General features: G+C 46.2%; 1 protein-coding gene across 2 annotated transcripts in view; it reads left to right on the forward strand.

The window, feature by feature from the left end:
• The first annotated feature begins 4,773 nt into the window (after window positions 1-4,773).
• Window positions 4,774-23,378, forward strand: part of LOC144127802 (uncharacterized) — a 43,553-nt gene continuing 24,948 nt past the window's right edge. Inside the window, exon 1 of one of the 2 annotated variants that reach the window (XM_077660721.1) lies at window positions 4,774-5,053. In XM_077660721.1, the coding sequence (XP_077516847.1) occupies window positions 5,015-5,053 (39 nt within the window). In that variant the 5' untranslated portion in view covers window positions 4,774-5,014. The remainder of the gene's footprint in view (window positions 5,054-23,378) is intronic. The other variant, XM_077660722.1, reaches the window with a different exon arrangement.

Below are 23,378 nucleotides of genomic sequence, written 5' to 3' on the forward strand. Positions count from 1 at the left end.
TTTCACCTGGGCGAGGAAGGCGTTGGTGTCCTGTCGATGGTTGTGAGCGAGGCGGCGAATGCTAAGGAGCGTCTGAAATTTGGATTGCGCGGGGTCTAGCATGTGCCGTAGCAGATGCCAAGCGCGGATTGTGAAGAGATTGCCGCGGAGACCGTCACAAACCTGAGCCCAGTTAGCTTTGCAAAGAGTGGCACTACATTGTACTATTTGGGATTGAATCTGGGCAAGTATGAGTTTTAGTCTCCTATTGTGCTTCTGAGTCTTCCACCTTTGCGTTATGTTGTCGTGTGCTTGGAGGAGGTGGGCAAGCTTGCTGTCAATAACAGGGGTGTCTGGGGTAGAGTCAAGCGTTTGAGTGTGTTGGCGAATGTCTTTTTGCAACTGAATAATCCAGGTGTCTAGGTCGAAGGGGGCCTGTGTTGGCTGCGCTTGTCTAAATTTGTGGAGCGCGCCCCAATTAGTGTGCTTAACGGTAAATTTGCGCTGAGATCGGCGATAGTTTAGCGTTATTCGAATTAGGTGATGATCGCTGCCTAGTGTGGAAAGCATTCTTTCCCACTGCAGGTGGTCCAAGTTTCTACCAAGCGTGAGGCCTGGGCTAATGTCGCCAGTAACACTGTTACCAATCCGCGTAGGTAAGCTGAAATCAATAAAGATGGTCAGGTGGAGCGCCAGCGTCTCATTGTATAAAACTGTGCCTCTGTGGTTGGTGCGCCGATAGCCCCAGTCCACGTGAGCGCAATTAAAATCTCCGGCAATAAGTAGGGGGTTTGATCCGGCCAACTGGGTTGCGGATTTGAGAAGTGAGGGGAGAAAGTTAATTGGCTGACGTGGGAGAAGGTAGCAGTTAAGAAAGAACAGGCTTGATTTTGCAGGGGTGGGCGGTAAGACTTCAATAAGGCTGTTAGCGATAGGGGATGTAATTACGTGCTCCAAGTAATGCCAGGATTTACTTACATATGTAACCACCCGAGGAAGATCAGTGGTGTCTGAGGGAATAAAAGCGTATCCCGGCAGCTGCCTGCAAACATTGGCGTCCTGAATGGCGATAATGTCTGGTGGGGATGACGAACTTGCGATAATTTGCTGCAGAGGATCGCGCTTTCGCCGAAAGCCCCTGCAATTCCACTGAATAATCTGTAAAGAATTAAGGCCCGTCGGAGGAGCCATGTTGTTGGGTAGTGAGGGGAAGGAGGGGTGTGGAGAGTGGGACTGTGGGAGGACAGTCCGTTGAGAGTCCAGGAGTGAGGCGAGTTAAGCGCTCCTCTACCTTGGTCATGGTGCTACATATGGCACTATCCATTAGACGGGTAATGGTAGATTCAATCATAAGCTGGCACTGTGCAATGAGCTGCGCAGTAATGCGCTCTGTGAGCCTGGCTTCCAAGTTTTGGGCGAAGGCCTGAAATTTGGCGTCTTGGTCTATTGGTTCGACTGGGCTGTCATCAGGGCTTCCTTTTTTAGGGGCAGGTTGGGCGGGTTGGGTGGGTGAAGGGGAGGGGGGTGGTGGATGGGGAGATACAGCAGAGGTGACGGTAGAGAGGGCTGCCCTGAGCTGCTTTACCTCCTCTCGCAGAGCCTTCACGTCCAGGTCCTGGGAGGTCCTGATGTTCGTCCCGGCAGCCTTGAAGGCCCATGTTGCAGTAGACGGGAGGGTCGTTTTCAGCGGAGGAAAGTCGTTCTTGTTCATTTGCAGCGGAGTAAAGTCATCCTTGTTAGAGGGCATTGCCTTCGGGGGCGATGGGTTGCGTGGTTGGGCGGTGCGATTTCTAGTCATGCATGAGCCGGTGCCCGTGAGGTGCTGGCCTCCACAGAGAATGCAGGCCGAGATGAAGGAGGGCACATCTTGCGGTTCATGCTTGTCTCCGCACCGCGGGCAGAGACCAGTCTTGGGGTGCGGGCACACGTCATACATATGGCCCGGCCGACGACAGTTCGTGCACGCGTCTGGACTTCCCTTGTACGGCGTGCATGTGTACACTACACTCATGTAGCGTATGGTATGGGGGACTGGTCCTGCGCAAAGGTGATCAGTACGGAATGAGTCCTTCCCATTCTGTGGGCTGCAATGATATCAGCGTACGGGTTACGGGTCTGGAGGTCCCGTAGCATCTGCTCCGGCGTCTCCTCCCAATAGGCTTGCGAGATGACTCCACGCACAGCAGCCGCCGGCGGTGCAATGTAGGCTGCGACAGGGTAAGCGGTCTCTTGGAGGACCACTTCCCTGAGCTGGACGAGGTGAAGGGCGGTTGTCTCATGCGGGGTAGCGACCGTGAAGGTGTTATTCGTAGGGTGGATCCTCAGGTGAATATCCCCGAGGTCACGGCCAGCAGCGCTGACTTGCAGGGCTTGCAGGAGTGGCTGCGCCATGGTGCCTTTCAAAGCGAGGCCTCCTCTTGGTCGGTAAACGACCCGTATAGTGCCGGGAGGAAGTGAAGCAAGTTGTTTGCTTCGGTGTGCGACTGTGTGCGTCGCGCACAGCTATTCTTGTTGAGGCCTGTATGTAGGCTTGAAAGTCGCAGGGGTAGCGGACGCGGACGCCGTAGGCTTAGATGGAACAGACGCTGCTTGATGGGATATGGCCAGCGTTTCCGCGCTTGAGATTTCACCCTTGTACGCGCGGAGTATCGGGGTCCACTCACTGGGACGGTCTTCCCTCTGCGCTTGCACCACCATGGCTGTTGGGGGTAGGTGCGCTGCCGGTGAGTGAGGAACGCAGCGCGCCGGCGAGGCTCGCCTCGATGAGGCGAGGCTTAGCGTAGCGGCACAGCAGGCGGAGACGTTTTCACTTGCCAGTTCTTGTAAATCATCGGGCACATCCAAAATATGATAACGGTTAGGGCCCGTGTACCTTCCTGGATCTGTTGAGGGTCTTGATGGGTCCTTGGGAAGATTGAGCTGGGCACAGGAGCCATAAATTGGCGGAGTTGATACGAGACGCGTCCACTCACTCGAGCCCCTAGCGGCGATTCTCCTCTTCCCACAGGTCGAGGTTAAAGGCGATTTGCTCCAACCGCAAACACATTCTTCTTCACTGCAAAAGTAAACTTCGCTGATGTGGTGCGTGTGCGCGGATCACCACACTAGGCTTCGGCTCCTGTGCAGGTCTGACGCAGTGAGTCTGTGACAGGTCCATCCGTACCACCAGGTGGAGCAGCTTATACTACCCTGCAAACCCCAAACAACTGTGCACCTGCTTTGCAGACCTGTGCGCTGCGCAGTCTTCCGGGTTGACGGGGCCTCAAGGCCTCTCCCCACAGGTCAATGTTGAAGGCGATTTGCTCTAACCACAAGCACATTCTCCTTCACTGCAAAAGTAAACTTTGCCAATGTGCGCGGCTCACCACATCAGGCCTCGGATCCTGTGCACTCAAGACGCAGTGAATCTGTGACGGGGCCATCTATATACCTAGGTGGAGCAGCTACACCTCCAACCCCAAAGCAGGCTGTACAGACCTCCGGGTCTGCGGGCCTCAAGGCCTCTTCCCGCAAGTCGAGGTTGAAGGCGATTTGCTCTAACCACAAACACATTCTCTTTCACTGCAAAAGGAAACTTTGGCAATGTGGTGGGTAGGCGTGGCTCACCACACCAGGCCTCGGCGCCTGTGCAGGCAAGACGCAGTGAACCTGTGACAGGCCATGCGTTCTCCCATGTATGGCAGCTCTAACACTACACTGCCATCCCCAAGGAAGGCTATACCGACCTCCAGGTCAGCAGGCTTCAAAGTATCTTCCCACAGGTGGAGGTTGAAGGTGATTTGCCCTAACCACATACACATTCTCCTTCACTGCAACAGTAAACGTCGCTGATGTGGTGTGTGGGCGCGGCTCACCACACCAGGCTTCACCGCTTCTGCTGGCCAGACGCAATGAGCCTGTCATTGGGCCATCCGTTCCCACAGGTGGAGCAGCTAACACTTCGTTTCACCCGTTTAGAATGGGCACTGCTGAATGGCATGAGGTTTTCCTGGAGCGGGGGTTAGGCACCCAACATGCATGATCAACGCCAGTGAAATCAAACTGAACGTCCAGAAACTGGATCTCGGCCCCTTGTAGCAGTTCTCAAGTGAAGGTGAGGCCTTGGGAATTGTCTCTAAAAATGTTAAGAACATGAGCAACAGCTTCATCAAAGTTAAAAGAGGTAGGCGCGTCAAAAAGAATAAAACAATCATCAACAAAGCGAAAAACCCACCTGAGAGGTGTCCGGTTTAACTGCGCACAAATGTGCTGGTCAATAAAAGCTAAAATTGTCAGTTAAAATGGGGGCTATAGATGAGCCAATGCAAATTCCAGTGCTTTGCAAGCAAAACTTCTGTTAAAATCAATGACAGTGGCTTGCAGAAAAAATTCAAGCAAAAAAATTAAATGGTTACCAGTGATTGCAATAGTGCTCTGGAAACTTACTTCATCAAAATTATTTATGGTCCTCTTTACAGCCATTCGTGAGAGCATAAATGATTTTGGTGACATAAGGTTCCAGAACCTACTGGAATCGCCAGTGGCGTGGTCACTGGTTACCTGGTGGCCAGTGACAGAAATGTGGGCCCACGTGTATAAGGACTTCGTCGGTGAAACTTAGCGGCCTAGAACTGAATTTTTTAGATGGTCATGTGTAGATCATGTTATTCCATCTTGTTATCGTATTCGTAATTTTTGATGCCTTGTTCTGTGAGTAGTAATGCACTGGCTTTTATGCATAAATATGATCTTTTTCTGTACATATATTTTTCTTGTTAGCTTGTCCTGGCTATGATAACGCAGTGATGGCGATAACGGACTGACGTATAAAGGTGGTGTTTTCCGACCACAAAGGAATCGCTCTCCTACCAGCGTCATCCATTCTCGACAGCGGTGAACTTCTTTCTATTCAACGTTTTTGAAAAAAAATGCTACAGCTGAGTTTGACAAGTGTCCACTGCCATCCCACGAACATTGGGAGCAGCATCGACACCTATGCTGCCTACAAGAAGGCGGAACCGTCAGTGTCAACTTAGGGCATATAACCGGCGCAGCCATGCCGTTGCGTTACACGGAATTTCTGCTTTTTGTGCAGGTTGGTGACTGTTTTAAGGATACGTGTCATATTGATCTGCATGGTTGGCCGGTTTCGCCCCAGATTGTGCTTCCAAGCGCACAGTCGCGATGTGTCAAGCGTTCTGAGCGGCAACGCTTTGTCCTATTGCGTAGTTGTGATTTTTATTTTCTCTTGTTCCTATTGTGTGGGGATGTCGAGTTGAATCCAGGAGCCGATATGCAAGATACATTAGACATGCTTCTGGAAGTACAGAATGAAATTAAATCGAAGTTAGAAGCTATTGAAGCCATGCAGGAGGAGGGTATGACTGCATTACATGACCTAAAAAGGCCAATAGAGAGCTTAGAAGAAACTATTGAACAGTTTGAAGGCATTAAATCGACCTTAGCCACATGCAGGAAACAATGCAATGATACCCAAACTGTGGTGAATAACTTATTGAAAAAAGCTGATAATCTGGAAAACAGAAGTCGGCGTTCTAATTTGCTGTTCTACGGAATTTCTGATACAGAGACTCATGAGCCTCCTGAAACATCTGAAAGACACGTCATGGAAATAGTGTCTGACCTTGGTGTAGGCACCGTGCACATTGAAGTAGCGCACAGACTAGGGGAAACACCACGAAGGAAGAAGACGACCTATCATTGCTAAATTTGCTTCTCTGAATGTAAAACAAAGCGTCTTAGCCAACGCGAAGAAGTTGAAAGGGAAAACTGTTAGTATTTCAGAAGATTTCTCTAAGGCCATATGTCGCATTAGGAACTTCCTGCGAGATTTTTCGAAGCTGCATAAGAGTGAAGGCACTCGTGTAAAACTGAAGTATGATGTGCTGCGCCTAAATGGTACAAAATATGTGTACGACGAAGGTCTAGGGCAAGTTGTTGAGAGTTCATGATAGAAGCCGGTATCAGTATCTAACATTTCTTTTTTGGTTGTGATCGGCCGAAGCATCAGGAATAAGGTTGAAAATTTAGAAAATCTACTGCGCATGACAGAGCCCTCCGTGGTTCTGGGCACAGAATCATGGCTTGATTCTGATATCGGAGGTAGTGAAGTTTTTCCAGCTGATTACACATGCTACAGGAAAGAAGGGAACAGTCACAGAGCGGATGTCTTTACATTAGTTCATCATACTATATCTAGCTCCCGTCTTGAAGTGCCAGTTGGGTCATGCGAAGCTGTGTGGTGCTGTATTAGGTTGCCAAGCGGGAAATGTTTATCTGTTTGCTCCTTCTATAGGCCCCCTGGAAGCTCGGTTGATATAATGAGAGAATTGTACAAAACAGTAGAAATGATACAAGCAGAGTGCTTGTAATAGGAGGAGACTTCAACTTACCAGAGCTCAGTTTCAATCAACAATCTAGTTCGTGCAGCGCTGCCTCTGGCGCAGGAAAAGAATTCGTAAACATCATGCATGATTTCGCATTGACCCAGATGGTGACCCAAGCAACTCGACTAACCAATATATTGAAATTCGAAATGAAAAATCGACCAGCCTGGGTTTCGTCCACTTTAGTACTGTATGGAATCAGTGATCATCAATCAGTTCTGTGTCAAATGCAAGTGTCTCATGAAGCGGTAAAATCGAATGCAGTAAGAAAGATATATAATTACTCGAAAGCTAATACTGCAGACTTGGCGTTAGAAGCTTACTTCCCCTTTACGAGGCCTTGTCAGAAACTTGCACTGTTTCTGCAGAAGCCGCTCATGCACGTCATGCACGTGTATGTCTGTAGCTTAGTTTCCAAAACAAAATGTGAGATTAATAGGACAGGTTTGTTCCGTCATGGGTGCAGTCACCAAGGCGTTGGAAGAATAAGCCATGGCTCAATGCCGATTTACAACGCCTACATAACAAACGCTAAAGAGCGTTTAAAAGTTATAAAAAGAATCGCAACTCCCTGACGAAAACAAACTTGGAGGCGGCTAACAATGCTTTACAGATGGCTGTTGCAAAAGCTAAAAAGGGCTTGCTTGACTCCTTCTCGTCAACGTTCAAAAATAACCCAAAGAAATTTTTGCGATACTTTAAACGCAATGGTACAGATAATGTAGGCATTCCATCCATAGCGCACAATGGCCACCTGATATATGACAGTCTTGAAAAGGCAAAGTCCTTTAATGATTTTTTCAGTTTGGTATTTCTGCCCCGCACAACTTGTGACATCCCTTATCAACCAGTTCAGCTTAATCCTATGGCGCCCATAGAAATAAATGAAAGGGGAATGACTGTATTACTTCAATGACTAGATGTGTCCAAAGTTGGATGCCCTGATGGTTTGTCCAATGGCTTTTCAAAGATGTGTGCCGAATCTGTATCTGCTTTTCTAGCTCACCTATTCAAGAAATCTTTGCTCACCATTTCTCTGCCTACAGATTGAAAAGTTGCCTGTGTGGTCGCTATTCATAAGACCGGGCCTCGGGAATTAGTCTCTAATTACCGTCCTATATCCTTAATAAATAATGCCTGTAAAACTATAGAGCACATCCTATATACGAACATAATGAATAATCTAAATCCCTTATTAAATCCAAATCAGTGCGGTTTCCGGCAGGGAAAATCCTGTGTTACACAACTAACCGAGTTTGTTCATGAGATATGCGATGCTTTCGATCATTGTAGCATCATTGACTGCATATTCATTGATTTTAAAAAGGCTTTGAAAAAGTCCACAAGTTGCGTTGTTTAAATGTGAATGAGAAGGCTGTTGAATGAATTAGGGAATATTTAAGTTTAAGGTGCCAGTATGTCACAATAAACGGATCCAAATCAAATGTAACTTCCCTCACGTCAGGCGTCCCACAAGGGTCAGTTTTGGGACCGTTGCTTCTTCCTGTGTTCATTAATGACATTTCAAAGAATATTACTTCCTACATGCGACTCTTCGCTGATGACTGTGTAGTCTACAGAGAAGGGAAAAATTTCCAGAATTCACTTGCTTTGCAGGAAGACTTAAATATATTGCACCGGTGGTACGAACAGTGGCACATGAAATTAATTTTGCAAAAAACAGTGCACATGTGTTTCACGAAAAAAGGAATGTACCCAATTAGGTCTATAACATAAACGGCCAGTTATTGGGAACTGTTCTAGAATATAAGTATTTAGGTGTGTACATCGCGTCAAAACTATGTTGGCATCGACTTGTTGATTATGTTGCTGGGAAAGCTTGCAAAATGTTGGGTTTTTTGCACTGTAACACGAGAATGTTTCCGCAAGACTCTAGGGATGCACTATTTAAAACGCATATTAGGTCCGTGCTGGAATATGCTTGTACAGTATGGGACCCGCCGACAAAGGCCGACAGACAAATTTAGAAAGAGTCCAGAACTTAGCGGCCCGCTATGTTTCTGGGAATTATAGTAAATACATTATTGTGTCTGGCATAAAACAGAAATTAGAATTGGAACCCCTTGAATTAAGATGGAGAATGCTAAGGCTTAAATTTTTTCATAATGTATATTACAATAGGATTGCTATTCATTTTTTCATCCACACTACCGATCCGTGCGGGTTGATCATAACCATAAAGTGCTCGAATTCAGGTCAAAAACCGATATGTTCAAGATGTCGTTTCTTCCTCACACTGTTCAAGAATGGAATGCTTTGTCTTCATTTTTTGTTAATATTACTGACAATTAATTGTTTGCATTGTCATTGTGACCACAGGAATTCCTTGTACAGGTTCCGAGCACTCTTAGAAGCTTCTAATTAATGTTCTGTGGGGCTGATTTTCCTAATTTAAATCGGATTAAATGTCTCGCCTCCCATATTGTTTAAGAACTCAACGCTGACGGTAGGAGGAGTCAAGCAACGCGTGGAGTGCCTTTCAGCCAGTCCCGTGATGGCGTCTCTTTCGCTTTTATTTTGTTTTTTAGGTTTCTGTAAACAAATAGTTTCAGTTGCAGACAACACAGCCGAAAATTAGGCCTACAGAAATAAAAATACGCATGGACTGTTTGATTTACGTGTCACTCCACCGATAGCAGAGCGGCAAGCCGCCACAGGACTGGCTGAAAGGCACTCCACGTGTTGGTTGGCTCCTCCTACATTCAGTGTTGGGTAAAAAAAAAAAAATGTGGGAGCCGGGACGTTTAGTCCGATTTAAATTAGGAAAATTGACCCCACAGGACCATAATTCGAAGTTTCTATGAATGCTTGGAGCGTGTAGATGGAGTTCCCGCAGTAAAAAGACGAGTTCAGATTCATCTTCAGCGAAACACGGGACGCTGACCAGTGAAAAATAAATTTGTATTGACGTTTCGCTTCCCACCACGGGGGCCCTGTTCAAAATGGTAGTCACCATCAGAAGTAGGTCGTATTTAAACAGTTTTGAACAATCCCCACAAGGAATGAGCGCATATCGTGTTCAGATTACCGTCGTTTCTGTTAAGCGCTCGTAATGTGGTATGTACAATAACTGATTCCAGATGTAGTCTTGACGATGTTACTTTCTCAGTGGTGATGATACATGCGAGGTCCGAATCGATGTTATGGTTATTCATGACGGCGTGTTCCGCTGAAGAGTTATTACGCAGGCTTTTCTTATAACGTCACGAGCATGCTGCTGTAGTCGCTTTTTGGAATTTCCTGTCTCGCCGATGCACACGGCATCGCAGTCAAAGTCAAAGTTTATTTCCCATCTAGCACTACAGATGGAGGAATCGTAGAAAAAAGCTGCCCTTGGGCAGCTTGACGAGTCTGCAATCCTAATTATTGACAGGGAGGCAACACAAGAGTTTATACAATTTAAAAAAAAACAAGCACATCAAGGAAGCACCGGAGAATACACGAAACAGCAATATGTATACATAATGAAACTTAAACAATGTTATTCAAAAACAAATTATGTAGTTCACGACGTGAAAAAGAAAACAAATCGAGGTTAATGTGGATATACCTATTTAGAAGAGATGGAAGTGTGTACTGAAGGCATTCCCTACCAAGATTTAGCCGAGGTGTTGGCACTGTCCATTCTTCGCCACGTCTTGTTGGATAGACTGATTCTTTTTTCCTTAGTTCTGCTAAATTTTTAAGATTTGTTACATTCTTCTTGATTTCTGTTTTAAAAGTAACACTGAGGCGATATTTATAAAGATTATGTGCTTTAATAACTCTGGAATGACAAAAGAAAGCTGCACTTGGATGTCGGAACGGTAAATTATATGCATTTCGGAGATATCTTTTTTGCATTAAATGAATACGTTCAAGGTTAGTGAATGTTGTAGTGCCCCACACCAACTGGCAATAGTTTAAATGCGAGTTGAGTATTGAATTGTATACCAGCATCTTAGTTTTTGTGGGAAGTATGTATTTTAGACGGCCTATAACACCAGTGATTTGAGCTATTTTCTTCAAGATATAATTGACATGATAATCCCATGACATACTGGCAGAAAATATGACCCCAAGGCATTTAAACTGCTCAACAATTTCTACAGCCCGCGAGTTTAATATAATATTATCGTACGGTGGGATAACTTTATTTTTCGGCCTAAATATGACAGCTTTGGTCTTACTCTCGTTTATTTGCATCAGGTTAACTGCTCACCAGATCTCAAGGGCTTTCATTGTGGCATTACATTGTTTGATAAGTTCATGAACATTTTCACCCGAAAAAAATACGCTCGTATCGTCAGCATAGATGAAAAACTTTGTATTATCGCTAATGTTGACAATATCGTTTAGGTAAATATTGAAGAGTAGAGGCCCTAGCGTACTGCCTTGGGGGACACCGCAGAAGAGCGGCTTCGGTTCAGACCGTATACCATTTATGTACACCACTTGCTGACTAAACGACAAATAAGAACTTAACAATGAGAGTGCTTTTCCTCGGATACCATAGTAGTGTAATTTGTTTAGTAAGATTTTATGATTTACCAGGTCAAAAGCCTTTGAGAAGTCCACAAATACACCAATGACAATAGCTTTGTTTTCAAGTTGCTTTATTATATATTCCTTTTGTTGGAGTAATGCAAGTTCAGTTGATTTGCTTTTGCAGAAGCCAAACTGAAATGGTGTTAGCAAGTTAAATTTATGGATGAAATTTGACATTCTTAGATGGAGCATTTTCTCAAATGCTTTTGAAAACACTGGCAAAATAGAGATTGGTCTGTAGTTGGCGAGGGCGTTGCGATCTCCTTTTTTGTAAAGAACAACAACTTTTGCTAATTGCATTTTTTCCGGAAAAACGGCAGTTTCTAAACAGATGTTAAAGATGTGAGCAAGTATGGGAGCAATTATGTCAACTACATGCTTGATTGGCCGTATTTGGATATCATCAATATCACAGCTATTGCTATTGTTAACATTTGTTATCACCGACACTACTTCGTCTACCGTGACTGGATGCAGAAAAATTGTTTAATCATTCTGAATTCGAACATATTTGCAAGCGTCAGATCCGGCAGCACGTGTTACAGCACAGGTAGCCAAGCTCGTTAAAAAAGTATTGAATACATTAGCCAGTTCAATGCCAGAAACTTCCTTTCCATCAATATTTAGTTTTGTTAATGCAGTGCGGGAACTGTCCCGCTGCAGAAGTGTATTTAATCTCGACCATAGTACACCATTTCGAGCATTCTTAACATCTAGAAGTGACACGTGATAGGCTGTTCGTGCAGACCTCAGTTTTTTAGTCAATTTGTTCCTATATTTCTTAAATACCGCAAGGTCCTCAACCTTCCGGCTGCTCAAAAATTTTCTATACAGCTTGTCTTTCATTTGTATTTCTCTGCGAAGCTCTGGCGCTACCCATGGCTTGCGGATTCTGCGACTTTTCACACGTGTTACAAGAGGAAAGCAGTCGTGATATATCTGTTTAAAGCAATCGACAAAAGTATTATAGGCAACATTTGCATCACGAAGTTCAGCTATCTTACTCCAATATACTTTCATGAGCGCATCCCTAAAGGATTTCAGTGATGATTCTGTAATAGCTTGGTATGTGATTGATGTGGACTTACTTCCTATTGTACTAGCGTTCTCAATGCAAGCAAACACAGGAAGATGGTCACTAACACAACAAGATAAAACACCAGAAAAAGCATTCAGCTGCATAGAGGTAGTAATAATTAAATCGAGAACAGAACGGCCTTCGCTTGTGACTCTGGTTGGTGTATTGATCAGGTTAACAAAGCCATTAGACATAATAGTCATATTAAAATCTCTAGCAGATGGGTTTGGATTACCCATGTCAATATTAAAGTCACCACAAGCTATTAAGGTTTTCTTATTGTGATACTGAACAACAAAAGCCAGGAACATGTCATAAAACTGTAAAAATGATGCAATATTACCGTTAGGAGGGCAATAACACACAGAAACCACAGCACTTTGTGTAGAAACTGAAACAATTTCATAATCTGGGGTAATTAAAGTGTATGCTTCAAGTAATTCGCCTTCAACGTCATCCTGAAGCAATAATGCAACACCACCGCCGCGAACATGTCTGTTTGCATAATATGTCGTATAATTCTTCAACCTGTAGACATCACAGTCACTTGTGCTCCACGTCTCGGTTAACATTATTGCAGAGAATTCAAAGGAAAAACTAGCGAAAAATTCTTCCAGGCAGAATACTTTGTTTTTCACAGACCTAGTATTCAGGTGAATACATTTGTAAGAGGTCGCCGGAAAATCTGACACCACTTGATCCACATCACTGGGAAAATAATAGCGAGTATCATCCATCACTTTTTTTTTTCAGCAAATTAGAGCGAACAATGCGTCAGTTACAGGCTATCAAGGTCAGCTTTGGTCTTAATAACGATGGCAACTGCACCGCTGGTCTTTCGAACCAGAACTTTTCCGTTCACATACCAGACAAAAGCATAGCCTTTTTCCTTTGCCTTATTCCTCGCGTCCCTAATAAGTTCTCTGTGGTAGCGAGTTAGGTTATCTTGAATGAAAACGTTTGATTCACTGTCTTTCAGCGCGTTCCTTTTCTGAAGCCAAGTGTCCTTTGTCTGCTGCTTGGTAAACCGGATAGTAATTCCGGGGATCTCTCCTGGCTGGCAGGCGGTGAGCTGATGCGACGTCAGCGTCAGTGAGCTGAGGGACTTGAAGCGTATCGGCAATCTGATTCAGAGATAACAGGTTTTCGCCCGCGACAACAGGGACACCATGTACTTCCAGATTAAGCCGCCTACTGCGAAATTCTAGGTCATTGATTTGTTGCTCAAGATCAACTTGTATTGTAGCACGAGCTAAGTCCTTCTCTTCCAATTCTGCCACCCGCTCTCTGAGCACCTTTATTTCTGCGTCCTGTCTTCTTATCTTCTCCTCAAATTCATCGAACTTTCCTAACATGAACTGAACAGATTTTTCCATGTCACTGATTTTTTCAACAAGTGCAGGCAAGCTTTCGAGCTTTTGATTAATGGCCATGAGAACATCGGTTTCAACTTCGCTTTGAACGCGTGTCGCAGCGCTTCTGCATGTTGGGCATCTCCAATTAGCCTTGGCGGTTTCGGTTTTTCCCTTAAAGGATTTCTCGGTTACGCCAGTGCACTTGCCAAAGTCGTACTCGCTCGAGCATTCTGAGCATTGCACTGACCCCGATCCTTCATCTAAGTCAATGGGCAACTGACATGAGAGGCAAATATAAGACATAGCTGAAAATCACAGCAGCAACAACAACAAATCACGGAAAGTACAATTGCAGGGTGACACTATGGCAGCGGCAGCAGCAGCAACATTGTTGGCTAATTGTTGATAAAATAATAGGAGTGCTTTGTACACCAACCTGTAAAAAGCAGGATTCCTCGATGAGCAGGTGTTCCCACGAGCTGCCGCCGCTGCTAAATGACCACCGAGCAGGAAGACGCCCAGTTATATCAGTTCCCGCAGTGTGCTAACTGCGCATGCGCTGGCAGAGTTCGTTGAAATGGCGATGCGAGGTAATCAGGGCTTCGGGGCTTGCAGCGTGGCACTGCTGGCAGGGCTTTGTGCGGAGCCGGCACCACGTCCAAAGGTTCCCACGATGGCTTGTGTCAGCAGAGAAACAGCACGTAGCCTGTAAAAAGCAGGATTCCTCGATGAGCAGGTGTTCCCACGAGCTGCCGCCGCTGCTAAATGACCACCGAGCAGGAAGACGCCCAATTATATCAGTTCCCGCAGTGTGCTAACTGCGCATGCGCTGGCAGAGTTCGTTGAAATGGCGATGCGAGGTAATCAGGGCTTCGGGGCTTGCAGCGTGGCACTGCTGGCAGGGCTTTGTGCAGAGGCGGCACCACGTCCAAAGGTTCCAACGATGGCTTGTGTCAGTAGAGAAACAGCACGTAACCTGTAAAAAGCAGGATTCCTCGATGAGCAGGTGTTCCCACGAGCTGCCACCGCTGCTAAATGTCTGCGCAGGGGACTGCGTAAACTACTTCGGGGAACCTTTCCTTCGGCAGCTTATCTTTCCGAACTGATGACGTATTTTTTTCTGCAAGGGACATGAGCCACCTGCACTACATACTCCCGTAAGACACGTGCAATGCATTCACTTGCACTAGGAAAATATGGCACCGTTTCTTGAGGGCGGAGGAGTAGTCAGGATGCACACGACGTTCCGCCGTGTTGACGAAATGTGTCGGACAGCTGGAGAGGTCATATCGCACTTTTTCTGCTTCCAAAGACGCGTCCACAGCCTTTGTGCACAACTTCCTGGCCCGCTGTAGTAAATTATTGACAATAGCCCTCTGGCGGGAAGTGGGATGTACCGAGCTGAAATGCAGGTACCGGCCCACATGCGCGCCTTTGCGAAATACGTTGAAACGAGTATGTCAAGAAAGGGAAGTTTGCCGTTCACCTCCTGTTCGAAAGTGAATTGAATGGCATTTTCTATGTCGTTCAGGTGGGCCAGGAACCAGTTAACAGGGCCTTTCTGGATGATGCAAAAAGAGTCATCAATGCAGCGAAGAAATATCTTCAGGAAATGCGAAAACGAGGTTAACGCTTGTTGCTCCAAAGCTTCTAATGTAAGATTGGCTGCCGTAACTGAAACAGAGGCACCCATGGGAGTACCGTGTACATGTTCGTAGAACTTTCCCTAAAAAAACTAAGTACTATGTGTTGCTCAGGCAGAAATCTAATAGCTTGCGCAGGTCTGGTACATCTATTGGTTATCTTTGCGGTAGCGTTCCATCAGCTTCGTGTGCAGCGGAGCGTGCATGGGCGGCCAGGTACGCTCCTGAAGAGAGGCTTCACGTCGAGGAAAACCATTTCCTCGTCTTCATCTATCTGGATGCAGCTTATCTTCTCGACAATATCACTTTAATTTGGAACGAGACTTCTTGCCTGGCCAACGAGTGGAGATAGCACCCGGTGTAGGAATTTCGAAAGGCTATGAAGTGGGGAGCGCGTGTAGTCCACAGTGGGACGCATAGGAACATCTGGCTTATGTATTTTGGGCAAGCCGTAAAAAGGAGGCGCGGAGCCATTGTTTAAAGGAGCTGGAAATATAGTGATTTTTGGTGAGGAGGAACTGTTCCAAATATGTCGGCCAAATGTACCCCCCAAACAGACGGGATTCCGTCACATTCTCAATTTCAGATTCCTCTTTAGTGCACCTTTAAGTTGTGGGCCTCACGGTGAGAGTATGGTATTACCTGAGGCCTTTTCTTGGTTCTCCTTTCATTCCATTCCTTACCTACTGCATACACTGCTGATTCTTTGTTCGTAATTTTTTGCAACATTGTTTCTGCCACTGATAAAAGGGTTAAAGGAAAGCCGGCTGATAGAAATCAATGAGTCAAAACTTTCCTGACCGACATGACAGCATGACTTATTAAAAGATTCTAGTAAACACAAGGTTGCAAAAGGCCTTTTCACCGTCTTGGACTGCGCTGAATCATACGGCATAATTTCCTTTCGCATTTATGTAATTGTTTTGATCTGTAGTGCCACTTGATCCCAACCTGATTTTTCTAAATTCAAATAAACTAACTTGATTGACAAAGCATTGTAGAATTCGTGGGGCACATGAGTGCTTGTAACTAGCCGTCAAATGAATATGCCTGCTGCATTTCATATCTTGGGAAGCTGTTCAGGCGTGCGAAACTCATTAAATATTTTAGCTCATTTGTGCTTTAAACTAGGAGTAAAATTTTATGCCCTCTTCGCTTTCTTCTCTCTTCTTCTGATTCACTTGTTGTTGCTGCTTCTTTGTTATTTCTTCATTCGTTGGTCCCGTTTCCCTGCTTTGCCAAATACACCTCTCGAATTGGCCAGATTAACTGAGAAAACTGATTTAATTATACACTTGATTACAACAATAAAAAAGTAAAGTGCAGTAAAGCGAGCATGCAGGAGGAAGTCCATCTCCGACCGAGCTCCGGCCTTAACTGCCGCCCCGCCCAGAGCTCGCGGCCGTCGAAGGGTTTCTTCCCAAGGAACAATGATTCTTTCGGCGCTTCCACATTCCCAAATGCACTTTCCCACGACTTCGAGGAATGTATGTATCGCAGACGGGGCTGGGATGCCGACGCGTCTGGGGCCCCGGTGCGCAATGTCAGGAAACCCAATCCCGCGGAGAAGCGTAAAGTTACGACAAGTGGCTCCGAGGTTCAGTAAAGGAAAGAAGCGCAAACCCAGACACTTAACGGACGCGCGGGGTGTGGTTTGCCAAAGGCGTCCGGAGTCCCGTGCGCTAAATGATGCGCCGTCTATGGAGGCACAGTGCCTCCCATGTCAGTGCCAGAACAAGCCTCGACACAAGCAATAGTGCACTCATGCTTACTCCACGCAAATCCGAAAGTTCACCCGCGGACACAAACACACCAAAAGCCGGGTGATGAACGCGCGGCCCGTCTCGCCTAAGGCGCACGGGCTCCGCTCCGACCGACAAACAAAAGTTCCCCCGAAGACACCTGGCGTCCCGGCGAAGCGGATTCGGGGTGGAAATGTAAAAAAATACACAAGCAAAAGATACGTGAAGAAGCAGGTCCACCATGACGACCTTACACGCCCCTTCTAAGATCGTTGCAACAGCCTCACTGGTTGTTGCACACGATACGAAATGTGAAGGTCGTCGTTAACACTACCCTAATGCCCAGAATGCAACTGTTAAATAGAAACAATATGGTGTCGCGTTACATGATACATAAAAATAGTCGCCACATGCGACATGCGACTGTGAGTTGCCGTCACGTTGTATCGCTCCAGGGCCAACGCCCATCGAGCTAGCTTTGCGCCGGCTGGCTGGCTGGAGGTGAGATAGGCAAGGGGGTTGTAGTCGGGCACGACATGCACGCGTGCCCCGCATACCCACCTGTCGTACCTACGGAGCGCCCGAATCACAGCAAAGACCTCCCGCTTGATTGTTGCCCATCTCATCTGCGTTTCGTTTAACCGGTGGCTCGCACACGATATGGGCAGCTCCCTGCCCGGCCCACTCAATTGGGCCAAGCAGGCCCCCCTGCAAAAGCAAACGCATCCGCGAATAGCCAATATGGCTTCTCGAGATCCGGAGTCGAGAGCATCGTCGCCGTGCAAAGTGTCGCCTTAGCTTATTGAAAGACTCATCTGCCTCTTGATTCCAGGGAATACAATTTGGCACTTTCCCGTGAGAGCGGGGAGGGGTCTAGCGATATCCGCGTAGCTTTCGACGTGGTCTGTGTAGTAACCGCGGAGCCCGAGAGCACTCCTCAGCTCGCGTTTTGTGCGAGGTGTCGCCAGCTCACAGATGGCGGCAACCATTTCGGGGTCACGTCCATGCTGTTCCGATGGGGCGCCACGGCCTAGCATTTTTGTAGATTCACTTTGAATTCTGCCTTGCGCAGAGCGCTGTGCACTTCTCGATGGTGATCAAGGTGTTCCTCTTACGCTCTGGACAAAACTGCTTTAACGTCTAAGTACTCGCAAGCATACTCTTGGTGTACTCTTAGCAGATCGTTCATGGCTCCTTGAAATGTCGCTGCGGCGTTTTTTAACCCAAATGGCATCATGCGCCATGCGAACTGTCCGATATGGGTAACAAAGGCTGTTTTCTCCTGGCTTTCTTCGTCTAGTGGGATCTGCCAATATCCTCGTTTGGGGTCTATTACGGTAATGAATTGCGCACCACCCACACAAAAAATTAGTTCCTGTTGACATGCCATAGAGAAAATATCGTTTACGATTGCCGCGTTTAAGGCCCTGTAGTTGACACAAAGCCTGAGTGAGCCATCCTTTTTAGTGACACGCACGACGGGGTGGGTGAACGCACTCGAGGCTGGATATATATTAGCCTAAATCTAGAAGGTCATCCACCTGTCTAGCTACTTTTTTTAAGCTCTGGCATGCGATATGCTTAGCACTCTTTCGGGTTCTAGTCCTCCCTGAGTACTATCTTATGTTTTCCGATGCGCGTCCTTCCTGGCAGCCCCTGGAACACATCCTCGTACGAATCGAACAGCTAGTGTATCTGCCCATTTCTGGTTGCAGTCAAATACTGTGTCGCGCTTGCCGGCCGACCGCTACTGAGCTGCTCTTCAGGCCGTGTAGCAGACTCAGCTTCTCCGAAACTCAGTATCCTCACCAAAAATAACGCTTGTGTGGGCGACTCTTGCATTATAGGGGCGAAGAGGGTTGGCACACACAACCTTGCGTTTACCGTCTTCCACTCTTATGTCGCACGAATTTTGGCGGGTTTCGAACTGACCTAATTCGGCCGTTCCAGCGACGGTGGCGGCGCCACACGGCCTCTTCCTGAAGCGGCGAGCCGGTGATCACTCTGCGCGGCGCGTGCAATCGCAGTGGTTTGCAGCGTAAGATACGCGTCAAAATGAGCGTATTCTGTTATTCTACGATGTGGGGACATTCCAAACAGCAAATTTGTTGTTTCTGCCAACACGTAAAGAGTTCAAAAAGCAGTGATTAAGTGCATTCTGCAGGTTGGTAACGAGTTTCAGCCCAATTACCCGTCTCAGCGGCGTACTCTGTTGACACCATAACACCTTGTCATAATACATTCCTATCCAGTCCTTTGTTCTTGTGACCAACGTAGCGTATTATAGCTGCATGAAAGCAGTTTAGTGCTTATGCACTGAGCTGATATGAAGTGTATTGGTTACGTTTTAAGGCTGACGTTTGCAGAAAACAAAGCTTTTTCATCAAGCTTCAGTCCATTCTGGTCTAGATTAAACACGGCTTTCGGGCCAGAACGTGATTGCTAAATAGCGATATGAATGACAAGAACTTCACAATTATACCTTCATTTCTCGAATATGATACGCAATGCGGATGAATAACCGCAAACGCTTGTTGTAAACTGTGATCTGCTCAATCGATCTCAGCGTTTTCCCCCGCTGGTCGAAAACACATTTTTAGCGCTAATTTCAACTGTATTACCCGAACGACCCCTTGGCTGCCGCTTCAAACAAGTTACATTGCCTTTTCTATTGCCGCATATATGTGACCAACGTTGGCTGCAGATGGACTGTAGTAGGACACAATTAAGTTTGCAGTAAAGCTCCACCCACATTACGGAGCACCGAACAGAATTTTTTCGTGAGAAAATGTAGACCACTGGTAAAACATTTCAGTTTACCTAAACAAGCAGCTAATTACGAGTAAAAATTGTAGGCTCAAGGATTTTGATCTTTCTGGCTTGTTTGATGCAGCCCAACATTTAAAAGGTTGATTCTGATCACTGCCGTAATTGGTAAGTGCAGTTATATTACGCCGCGGACCGTGGCCAGTGTTTCCAAATGCTGATTTTCTTTTCAGTTGTGTCCTTATAAGATCAGCGCGCAATCAATACACATACCGTATTTATGCGGGTAAGGGCCACACTCGTGTAGGCACCAAATATAGCGTCAGACTGTCTGGGTTATTAAAGCAGTTTCTTTCCGCTTCAGATAAGCACCGAAAGAACAAAAAAAGTGAACGCGCAAAAAAAATCACACTTCAAAGTGTTTGTCGCACATTACTATGCTGAGTTCGCACGTTTCAACGCAGTTTTTGCGGCACTTACGAACTGGTGATTCCATGCCCATATCGATAAAAATTTATTTCGAGCCTGTAATGCAGCCAAACATAAGCAGAGGATATTATTAATAACCAAGAATAATTTGCTGCTGTTTAACTAGACAAAAAATCACACCAAAAGGTGCCACAACGTCAAGAAGCCGCTTTGCTTCTATAGAGACGCACGCTATGGCAAGGCGCCATCACCGCCTCGTCCGCCATGTCGTACAGCTGGCGCGCCACCTATAGGAGCTGGAATAACCGAATAGGGGCCGCACAATCTTTGCTCGCGCACGGCGGTTGTAGTGCGTGGCATATGTTCCCTGCTTCTCGGCGGAGGTCAGACCCGCCACTTCAGCCGCGGATTGCAACTGCGCCCGCACTTTCTCCATGTATCGTGCTGCCGGTTCTCTCACAGTGTTGGGAATACTTACCTCTCCTACCCATGTTCTATTTAGTATAGACAGGGGCCTGGTTTGGCGTCTCCTGTATAGAATGTGGAATGAAGAAACTCCCGTCATGTGATGCGGCATCTATGCCCAGAGCAGAAAAGGTATGCATTTGTCTCAGATGCGCCTGTCATTGCCCATTACATGATACAGCATGTTTTTGAAAAGGCGGTTTCATGTTTTTTTATGGAACCATTGCTATTGGTACGGTCCGCAGTAGAGAACCGCGGCAAGCTTCCGATTTTCTCACAAAACAATTGCATCATCTGCGCCGCAAAATTAGCTCCCTGGATACTGCATATCGTCTCTGGTACGCCAGTGCGTGAGAAAATCTCGAGGAGCACGTCAGACGTTTTCCGGGCTGCAAGCGACGTTAGGCACACGACCTCTGGCCATCGTGTGTGCGGGTTAGTGACGCTAAGTGCGTATTTGTGTCCCTTTGCTGAAGGGGGACTCAGATGTCCGACCACATCGATGTTCACTACCTGAAAAGATAACTAGGCCGCGTGAGCGGTGTGATAGAGAATCGGTCTATTGGTCGGCAGTCAGACCTCATTTGGCACCCATGACGGGTCCGACAATGCTCGTTGATATCCGCATTTACTCCCTGCCTGTAGAAAGAAGCTCATCTTAACTCTGCTGTTTTCCCCTTCCCGAGGTGCCCTCCCCCCGGGGACTCATGCGCGAGATTCAGTACTTCCTGTCTCCTTTCCCTTGGCAGCACTAGCTGTTCGTAGAGTATGCCTCCAATTTTGTCTTTCATTTCATTTCATTTCATTTTATTACCTTAAAGACCCCTCGCGGGGTATTACATAAGGGGTGGGATTAGCAGGAAAAGGCACAAAACAATGCCATTAGTGATCATGAACAAAAATGTTGTTTAGATTGTTTGCAAATGATGAAGGACAGGTGATGTCGACGATGTGCTGGGGAAGGCCGTTCCAATCCTTAGCTGCACGTGGGAAGAAGGAGGCTGAAAAAGTAACAGTTCGGGCACGTGGGCGAAAAACTTGAAGCGTGTGGCTAGTGCGATGAGAAATGTATGATGCTGGCGTGATGTAAGGGGCACGGTTAAGTGATGAGTAAAAGAACTTGTGGTACAGTGATAGCGTGGCTATGCGACGACGAACGGAAAGAGGCGATAGTGCTGATTTGGTTTTTAAGGCTGAAACACTGACGTCGTAAGAGTAAGAAGAATGAATGAACCTTGTAGCGCGGTTTTGAACGGCTTCTAGATCGTTTACGAGGTTAATATGATGCGGGTCCCATATGGCGGATGCATATTCAAGTTTAGGTCTAATGAGTGACTTGTAGGCGAGCAATTTCACGTGATGTGAGGTGAGGCGAAGGTGACGTTTAAGAAATCCCAGAGTTTTGTTAGCCGATGATATCACGTTAGTAATATGTGCATTCCATGTTAGGTCGTTAGATAATGTGACGCCTAAGTATTTGAAAGATGATACAGATTCTACGAACTCGTTAGCGATTTTGTATTGGAAGGCATGAGTCTTTTTGCGACGGGTGATGGAAAGAAGCTTGCATTTGCTAGGGTTGAGGGTCATAAGCCAATCTGCGCACCACTGTTCAATTTGGTTAAGGTCCTGCTGGAGGGCTTCATGATCAGTTATGTTTGTTACTTGGCGGTAAATTACGCAGTCGTCAGCGAACATTCGAATTTGGCAGGATACGTATTGAGGGAGATCATTAATATATATTAAAAACAATAGGGGTGCAAGAACAGAGCCTTGTGGGACGCCGGATGTTACAGGGAGAGGGTTGGAAGACTGGTTATTTACAATGACTGACTGAAAGCGATTTCTTAAGAAGGCCTTGATCCAGTTTAGCACGTTAGGATGAATGTTTAGAATAGAAAGTTTTTGTATTAAACGTTGATGTGGAACTTTATCAAATGCTTTAGCGTAATCCAGAAAGATGGCGTCAACTTGAAGGTTAGCGTCCAGGTTAGTATGTAAGTCGTTGAGGAACATGGCTAGTTGTGTTTCGCATGAATACCCCTTGCGGAAACCGTGCTGGGATGGATGGAAGAAATTGTTAGCGTCTAAGAAGTCCATTACCTGAGAGTATATGACATGTTCCATGATCTTGCAGGGGACGCTAGTTAAAGAAATAGGACGGTAGTTCAGAGGGGAATTTTTGTCACCTGATTTGTAGAGTGGAATGACCTTCCCAACTTTCCAGTTTTCCGGAATGAGACCTGTAGAGAGTGATTGCGAAAACAATAATTCAAGATACACTGCACTGATACATTTTGTGTTTTTTAGTAGTTTAGTGTTTATCTCGTCGATGCCGGCTGACGAGGAAAGTTTCATTTTCTCGAATAAAGACGAGATGCCTGTTGAAGAAAAAGTTATTGCGTCCATCGGTGAGGTGGCATTAGTAGGAGGTATTCTTGGAGGCGGGTTGCGCTCCTGGGTGAAAATTGACGAGAACGCCGTATTGAAGATGTTAGCGCATTCTATGTCGGAGGCTTGAATACCGGATGCATGAGTGAGAGTTACTGAGTGTGATGGTGCGGGATTGATAACGCGCCAAAATTTTTTGGGGTTATCGCATAGCATGCGCGGTAGGTCGCTGGTAAAAAATGAGTGTTTAGCGTTGGTGACGGAAGTCAAGTATTCTTTTTCGGCTGAAAAGTATTTCTCCCACGCTTCGGAATTGCTTTTAAATTTGGCAGCGCGAAAAAGCCGCTTCTTTTTATTCTCCAGTCTTTTTAGTGTCTTAGAAAACCAGGGTTTAGAGCGATTTTCACGAAAAGTTATTCTAGGGATAAATTTTTGCGTTAGTTCATGAAGTTTATTTTTAAATATTAGCCAATTCTCGTTAACAGATCTCTGGTTATAACCGGCTTCGAAGAGCCCATACCGCACGAACATCCCGTGACGGTCCACTTCGCCCTGAAGCCAGGCATCGGCCAGGCTCTCGTCCGACTGCTGCACAT

Source organism: Amblyomma americanum, chromosome 4 (assembly GCF_052857255.1).
Source record: "Amblyomma americanum isolate KBUSLIRL-KWMA chromosome 4, ASM5285725v1, whole genome shotgun sequence".
Classification (NCBI taxonomy): domain Eukaryota; kingdom Metazoa; phylum Arthropoda; class Arachnida; order Ixodida; family Ixodidae; genus Amblyomma; species Amblyomma americanum.